Source organism: Phoenix dactylifera, unplaced genomic scaffold (genome assembly GCF_009389715.1).
Source record: "Phoenix dactylifera cultivar Barhee BC4 unplaced genomic scaffold, palm_55x_up_171113_PBpolish2nd_filt_p 000204F, whole genome shotgun sequence".
Classification (NCBI taxonomy): Eukaryota; Viridiplantae; Streptophyta; class Magnoliopsida; order Arecales; family Arecaceae; genus Phoenix; species Phoenix dactylifera.
In genome coordinates this window covers 632,221-641,039 of record NW_024067722.1, presented here as the reverse complement: position 1 = coordinate 641,039, position 8,819 = coordinate 632,221, and the positions used below count along the sequence as shown (strand labels likewise).

At 38.2% G+C, this 8,819-nt stretch overlaps 1 protein-coding gene across 1 annotated transcript; it reads right to left on the bottom strand.

Annotated features, from left to right (window-relative positions):
- Window positions 1-1,331: 1,331 nt before the first annotated feature.
- On the bottom strand, window positions 1,332-5,258 carry LOC103712069. The gene is made up of 2 exons (XM_008798455.4): window positions 4,308-5,258; window positions 1,332-1,590 (listed from the first exon to the last, which is right to left on the bottom strand). Exons 1-2 carry the CDS (start codon window positions 4,821-4,823, stop codon window positions 1,546-1,548), a joined length of 561 nt encoding a protein of 186 aa, XP_008796677.1. The 5' UTR covers window positions 4,824-5,258; the 3' UTR covers window positions 1,332-1,545.
- Window positions 5,259-8,819: the final 3,561 nt, after the last annotated feature.

Here is an 8,819-nt window from a genome sequence, read left to right as displayed (position 1 = left end):
AGGGGCTTTATTCCGCGATCTGACTCCTGATTTCTTTCATGGAACATGTGAGAAGCCCTTCTTTTGGGACCATGGAAAAGTGTCGGGTGGATTTTAGCCAAAAAAAAAAAAAAATGTGTCGGGTGGATATCTTGTATCTTATACTCTTTTTTATCCAACAAAACACTCAATTCAGTATCCGAGTAAACTCACCTTTTTTTTGTAAAAAAACAAAATATTTTTTAAAAAAATATGGTACTCTATTTTTTTCTACTCCTAATTTATTTAATCCTAGAATATTTTACTCATATGAAACATGGAGTAAATTTAAATCTTTATATTTTCTTTCTCGTGTTCCATTCAAAAGAAAGTTTTGCCCATCTTAGTGCTCCAATCTGCCTGGGAAAGCAGTTGGTTGGCAATCAATGACTTCAACAACAGGTCTGTCTTTGGGTGATTCGTCGACGGTCATTGATTGTATCGTCAATAATGAAAGCTGTCATCATCCTTCATTGTGTGCAATCCACTTGCTATGTACAAAGCTCTCGTCTTAAACTCACACATACATGGAAGGCAATCAAGTAGCTGGTGTCTTGCTTACTATAGCCTGTGGCCTTTCCAAAACCACCATTTGGTTTTCTAATTTCCCAGAATTCACCCGCATTTGGGTTTCTAATTTCCCTGCTCCAATTTCTTATCTTGCTTCAGCCGCATGTAAGAGCATTTAGGTAACTTTCCTGTTGAATGGGTATGTAATAAGAATATAAGATTTAAAAGTGGTCGAGGGGACACTGGTGATCAAGCTGATGCGGTCACCAATGTGGCCTGTGAGAAAGGTGCCTGGTATTGCTAGTTCTGAGTTCAGCATACACCAACTGCTTGGCACAAAACATTGAGGTGACATCTAAAACAATTATTCCTGTTTTACGGTCATCTTACCTATGTAGACCATTGAACACAAGAAAGCAGTGGAAATGTCACCTTCGTCCAAGGACAAATATATCCATTGCCATCAGACTTCATGCAGAAAATGGCCTAATACAATCATAATATAAATGATCAGACCATGTCCGAAATTAAAGGGATCCAATCACAAAAAGCTTCACCAACCCACGCTTCAAAGCATTAGATATATAGGTTCATCAAGGGCAAGCTAATAGTCCAGCGGTCATCTTAAGTTCTTAACTAATGGATATGGAAATTCGGCAATCCACAGAAGGGGCTACTGTGTTTACAGCATAAAACTGATTAACACAGGCAGCAATTCATAAAAAAAGAAAAGAAAATGAAATAAGGTTACTCCAAAATAGTTGGATTTAAGTAACATAAATGGTAAACTTCGAGGTTAAATGAAGAGGAGACCAGCAAATGCAACCATCCAATAGAGATAGGCTTATAAATGAGGTTTCTTACTATGCATATCTAATCCACAATAAGGTTTTCGTGACTATAAATCTTGAGATACAGCAGAATAGTACAAGTTCCTTCCGCAAACCCAAGACTTGACAAAGATATCATACAATGCCCCAGACACACCAACCATCGATGACTGATCTCTAGATTTATCTATTCTGTGACCAGCATACCTGTATCTCTCATAGGATCTGGGAGCTGCATAATTAAATTTCGTGAACCAAGTCAGAAGTCAGCATGTTGCATGATAACTAGAAGATATAAAAATTTAACACTTATTACAACCATTCACTTCATCTAACAGCCAGCAAACAAATTCCGGCAACTGCTTATACAGCTTGTGTCAGTATCATAGACTACACCTCGAAGAAAAGTTTAAATAATGGTCTATTTTCATGGTTTCAGCCGTGATGTATGGGTCTGAGGAAACTGCTGGAAGCCTTCACAACCATCTTTAGTTTGTAAAACTGGATTAAACCTTTCAGAGAAATAAAACGTGGGCAAAACAGAGGACATATCATTGGATAAGGACTTTGACATTCAAATACAGGAAAAACCACTCAAATCTTCATATTCATATGTGCATTCCAAAGCCTCATCCGTGCCATAATTATTCTTATGCTATTTAAAAGAACCCAATATTATGAACTCCCTAGTGGCACATTTACAACTCCAAATCATCTATCTCATTACTTGGGAAGCATATTCAGACATTGTGTCCAGACAAATGGTTTTGTAATATATTGTTTTAAATTTCAATTAATATGCTATGATACAGAGCAATACTGACAAACGTGAGGTCAACGTATAATGGTGCATGGCATTTGAATATAAGCAGGTATTTTTTTGTATGAATAGGGTCACAATTCAATCTCAAATTCAATACAATATGCTTACTCTTTATAACTCAAAGAAAGATGTTAAGACAGGGTTTTCATCATGTCATAGTCCTCATTTAAGTTGATAACATCCAGTTCAATAAAATTTGCAAACAATATACTCAACATATTCTGGTAACTCCTATCTCATGTAAGTTCTCCCTTCAACCTTATCCTAACTCCTAGATTCACAATTTCTAAACCTTTGCCAAATATATGCAGTTTATGTTAAACGGGTCAAAATTTTCTCCCTCTGCAAACAGTTTTGACATTGTGCAATGTGCTCAATCCCTATGTTTAGATTTTTGAAACTCAGCAACAAACCCTAACAATACAAGCACAATGTCACAAACTATGTTCTCAACGCTTGACAACAAGTTTTACTTCACCACAATGTTTTCAAGGTTTCTTGGTCTCTGTAACCACAGCATCTTATTTAGGAAGGGGGAATCTCTGTACTGAAGTCTTCCCCAACAAGATGTTATGGCTGCCGTAATAGAGATACCAGAAATAATGATAAACATGACAAAAGTACAGAGCCTATAGCTAGACTACTCCCAAGAAAACTGTGTGCATCATCAATTTGCAATATTTCTATGAAAACGAGATATGTAAATTTTTTTTAAAAAAAAAGAAAGATGTGAAAATGTAGTTCCTTTTGGCGGGAACAACAGGGCAAGCCCCCTTACAGAAGTTCAAGTATACAATTAAAATTAACCAAAACCAGTAAGCCATGTGGGAAATACTAATTCAAACTTGCACAAACTGAAGTATTTGGCCAAAAAAAAGTAATTTAGTGCATAATTTTATATTTGGATGAAGACCTTTTTTCTATGAGGTTTGCAAGGAAAAAGGCAGCCTATAGTTGCTTCCGCAAGCCTTGATTAATTGAAGAACAAGATTAGATGCCCGCACCTTTTGTGCTCATGATCATCCAAGTGTCAACCTTCAATTTAAGTACTAGAAAAGAATCGATACAAGTGAAAAGAACTCATCAAGATAGTTTCAGACACATACTTTACCTTAAGACTCACACAGATTTTTCTTTCCTCATTCTAGTCTCAGAGTTATACCTCAAGCCAGTAACATATGACCTCCAAAACTTTCCTTATCCTCACATCCAAACCCTAAAACTAACACCAAACCTCATCCTTACAACCTTAATGACCCTAGCGTAACTAGTTTCCTTATCCTGATACTACATTCAGTTCAATACCAGAACTGTTATAGACGTCAGCAGAAAAGAAAAGTTCCTCCAACCACCTTCTTTCACCATTCAAACTCTATTTTCTTCGTCCTCCATTGGTCCTAAACATTAAAACCCACGAATATCCTTTCCCATAGCCTTTTTTCAGTCTTCTTTGTTCAGATCCATCCTATAAGAATTTCTAGACAGCAATTACCACTCCTTTTAAACCATTATTTTTTCCTTGCATCCACTGTGCGACCATCCCCCTCTCCCAATTGTGAAATCTAGCTTAAAATCACAACAGTATGCTTAACATTTGTCCTCTCTCCTTCCAATCAGCAGTCGAGCACTTAATTTTGCAGTCATAGCAAATGTGAAGTGCCCTTGATTATCAATCGGGTTGCATACTAACCAATTCCTTCAACAGCATATGCAGAGCACATGCCTATCACCGTTAGGAATTAACCATAACATAGAAATGCACTGCCATGAAAATAAAAATGAGCATAATTCCTTCGAACAATTACACTGAAAAATTTAATTTCCTAAAAAAGAATAAAAAAATAAAGAGTACCTACAAATTTTCCTCTCTTGTGGAAGGGTTTGTCTTACACTCCTTAATCTAGCTAGAAAACCAAATCTAGACAGCCATTGCACACACTAAACAAAATCCATCCCATGTCAGAATGAAAGAAAGAAAGCATCAATTCGCTATACAGAATCCCAGTTTTGGGTTCCAAAACCTAAAAATCATCAGCAAGAACCAGCATGATCAAATAACATTACCTACCAGCAAATTTTCTTTTCCGTTCTTAAAAACAAGTCACATGGAGAAGAAAATTTTATACCTTAAGTAAACTATCAGCGGCCATCATGGCTCGGTCGGCCAGCACGTTAGCCTCGCAAGAATGGACGGTCTCAAACTGGCCGACGCTGAGCTTCTTGGTGATCCAGCCGACATCGAAATAGATGAAGTCGGAGGGAGGAAGGTCGACCTTGATGGCTTCGACGTCGAACCAGATGAAGAAGCGGCGCACCTGGATTCCCTGGAGGTCCTCGATGCTGCCATACTTGACGACGCCGGTGATCCGGGGCTCGTAGTAAACCAGGTACTCGAACTCCACGTAGCAGGCGCCCTCCAGCTCCACCACGAAGCGGCCGTCGTTGGAAAGTTGGAAAGACGTCACCGTGTCCGGAAGGAGCCCCGGCGGGAGGCCGTACTTCGGCAGCAGCTCGTACACCGTCGTCCCGTTCGACGGCGACGGCGTCGCAGCCTCCAAGACGGCGGCGCAACCGCCGAAGAGGAGGAGAAGGGGGAGGGAGAAGAGGAGGAGACTAGGATTAGGGTTAGTGAAGGATGCCATGGTTGGTTGGGGATTTTGGGAAGAAGAGGAATGGAGGAGAGGTCAAGAATTTGGACGGGATATATAATAAAGAGATCGGTAGGTCGTTTTCTCGCATCCAATGTTCCTACGGATCACGTTTGTATAGAGAGATCCGATACCGCTCCACATCCCGTTCAATTCGAGGCCGGAGTTGATGCTGATAGCTTGTACCCTCGTACATGTGGAATTTGAGAGGAAATGGGAGGAAGAGACCTTTCTTTTTTTCGGAATTTGTCTATGATTGGATCTGGTGTAACATTATTAACAGAAAACAGCATCGTGGGAGGACAAGTGTCAGGTTTGGTGTGCGTAAAGTGACAGCGAGTAATTACGGATTTTTTTAACGCGAAGGGGAGAAAGTGTGATTAGCTTATTTTTGTCGTTGTGTTTACTAAATAGTTTTTTTTAGACTTTTAGTATTGATCGAAAACGTTAAGAAAACAAAAAAAAAGGGCAAGTTGGGTGGTAGGTGGGAAAAGAGCTCGGATCCGGTAAGTTCACCAGATACATGGTCCCGTCACCGCATCCGCGATAATGAAAGCTGAGAAAAAAATTATCCATACCATTTTAACCAAGCTCGAGTTCTCCCTTCTGCTGCCTCCTCCAGTATAGATTCAAATAAATGACACTGTAGCTAGGCATGTCTGCACAAGAAAGAACATCAGTTCTCCACAGCTATTGGCATCATCTGATTGAAGTAGTTTGGTTTTGAACAGAAAAAAAAAAGAATAATTATACCTATCCAGAAATAATAGAATTACATACTATTATTTGAAGAGCTAAATTTAGAAAAAATAAAGTAATTTTTGCTGAATGCCATCTTCAACAAATACAAGTTATCAATTGAAGCTTTTGCTCAATGTAGTCTAATAGCATGATCTTACATTAATTAACATCAACACAAGTAGGAGAAAAAATAATATGATGAATATGTTTCAGTACATATTTTGATTATTCCATAGTGTTATTTCCAGCATTACATGTATTTCTCTCATTTTCATGTACATAGTAAACAGCAAGGTTAATCCCATTGACTACTCACCATTTTAACTTTTTCAGCTGATCTCCCATCAGGTCTCAAAAGCCCATGGCAACTTAAATTTGCACCTGCTATTTTGACCCGCTATACATATGTTTATGCAAGATATATTATGAACAACAATAGCACAACTAGCCCATCACCAGAACATACTTCGATCCATGGCACACTATACCAGCCCAAACCGAGCGGTACGGAGTGCATCGTACTGTACCGATTCAGTACTAGTATCCGATATAGATAGCGTACCGACATTCGGTATGCCAAAAAAATTTCATACCATACTGTATTGACACTGTGTTTGTGTGGCACCGGTACCGAAACAGTGAACCTTGCTTCGATCTTTCATTGGTAGATAATAGAATACTATAAGAGGCATGAGAAAAGCGTAAACAAGTATCAATATTATAAAAAATTAAAACAAACATGCTAATCGAAGATAGTCTCGCAATCGATTCAAATAAATATAAAAAGGGGATATATTTATGTAACAGAAACAAACTGATTCTCTGCTGAAAAAGCAATGATATATGTGTTTCCAACATAATGTTAAAACCATTAATCCTCTCTGGTTCCATAGGTCCATAAGTTAAGCAGTGAAACTATAGCACATGCTATAGCGAGGGTAAACAGAAAAGGCAGATGAAAGGGCCAAACCATTCGGTCACATCCGCTTCATCGCTGCAGAACTGATCGGAATTACACCAGATGCAGAGACAAGAGCATCAACAAGAACATCATGGCAAGTGATAGGAATGACATCATCATCCATAATTTACATAGACTATGCAAGTGCAACTGCCAAAAGTCAAAGGAAAAGAAGAAGAAGAAAGGAAAAAAAGAAAAAAAAAAAGGATCTCGCCACTAACTTTCTCAACCAGTACTCCTATCTCACTGGCAAGAAGCCAACCATCGCCGATCTTCAGGACACAGCTCAACGCCCTGAAGAGGACTTTCAAGCCTTTTTCAGTAGATTTAGGGAGGTTCTAATCAAAACCGAGATCCCTCTACCCGAATCTCAAGCTGTCCATAAGATTGATGGGTATCTGAAACTTCCACGGGATGTAACAAACATAAAATGGGTATATATCTTATAGCTTTGGAGCCTACCGGACTTGAATTGCATATCCATTTAACAAAATTCACATATCCACTCGGAGCTGGCCCCAGACAAAAGCCAGCAAAACAGTCTAACTGAGTTTTGAATGGCTATAGCTCAAAATCAACAACTATAGTTAGTGACATATCAGTCTCTCCTAATTCGATAATGTACAGTGCATCAGATTATGTCGGTAATGCATATTTCAGGATATAGGTATGCCAAACAATGCATGATGGTGAGATTAACCAAACAACTAGCATAAAAATAGCTGATGGTATATGGATATAAATTTGATATATAAGAAATATGGACATATAAAAATTGATGTACCTAGAAGAGGCTGTTTCCACCTATGCTCCATGGCTAGCTCCTGGTATTTCTTCAGGAATACATCGTAGTAGCTTTTGAGCAGCATCCATTCAAAATAGAAGCAGGGAAAAAAAAAGAAAAGAAAAACCACAAAGGCATCATAAAAATATATCGAAGGTTTTGAACCTACATGAGATAAATACTTCTTGAAAGTTAATTGTACTTGGTATTCCAGTGAACCTTTGTAAGTAGGATATATTTGATAGCCAAAAAAATTCTTGCTTAATCTTTGTAAGTAGGATATATTAGATAACCCAAAAATTTCCTACTTTGAGATTCTCGGATGGGATCAACTACTTGGTAGTCTAAGCTTCTTGTCATTCTAAATGCCTCTAATGGATGGGATGCAAGTGAAGAATTTAAAGGTGTTTAAAGGTTGACAGGGTATTAAAGTTCTAAGTCGAAAAAGCAGCTAACTGGGGGTTGAGCTAAAATTCCAGTCGGCGCATTATGCATTTGAAATGCATGGATTTCATCCCATAAATTGGTCATATTATTTCTGACATGATCTAAAAAATATAGAAGAGTAAAAAGTCTGTTTTAGGATGAGGTAACAAGTCATAAAGGTTATTATTACAGTGCTTCAACAGCTGTAATTTAATTAAACAATTAGTGGACCCATAATTTAATAGCAGATTATAAAATGCTTATAAATTTCAGTAATAGTTTTACCACATGGCCATTAACTGGCATTATAGAAAACATGGCATCACTTTACTGGATGTCTGGATGCAACTTTATGCTACATAAGAATTAGATTCTTCGAGCATTTGATCTGAAGGTGGCAGTATAAATTTTCTGGTCAGAATGGGATCCTCCAACACCATCCAAACAATAGGCATTGTCATCAATGTCAACTTGGCTTAACGGATCCTCTTTTTTTTTAAGATTATAGGATATATCTGTCTCTCTAATTTCCCCTATACCTCCTCTGTCCTATTACTGACACCATATACTATCATCCATTTTCTGCTCCAAGAACTACTGCCCTTGTATTTTGTGCTAGATGGACACTAGGAAACAACACAGCAATGAACGATACAACGTGGCACTGCAAAAATGGAGTGTCCTAATGACATTAGCCAGAAGTTTCAGCACTTGTTATGGAACTTTGGAGTGTCATGCCCATTTTGTGCTAGATGGACACTAGGAAACAACGCAGCATGGAATGATACAATATGGCACTGCAAAAATGGAGTATCCTAATGACATCAGCCAGAAGTTTTGGCACTTGACATGGAAAGTGTCATGCCCAATGATACTGCAAGGCAACTGGCGACACTTTAATATATTCATCTATGTGGCACAAGACATTACCATCCCCAAATGTCTTGACTCCTGAAAATCATGGTGAAATGTCATATATTTCTTTTCTTTTGTGTTTCTAATGTAAATGGCATGAACGAGAGCTTTTTACAAAAAGCATCACTGACTAGCCTACTTGGTCTAGTAGTAAATTTATTTC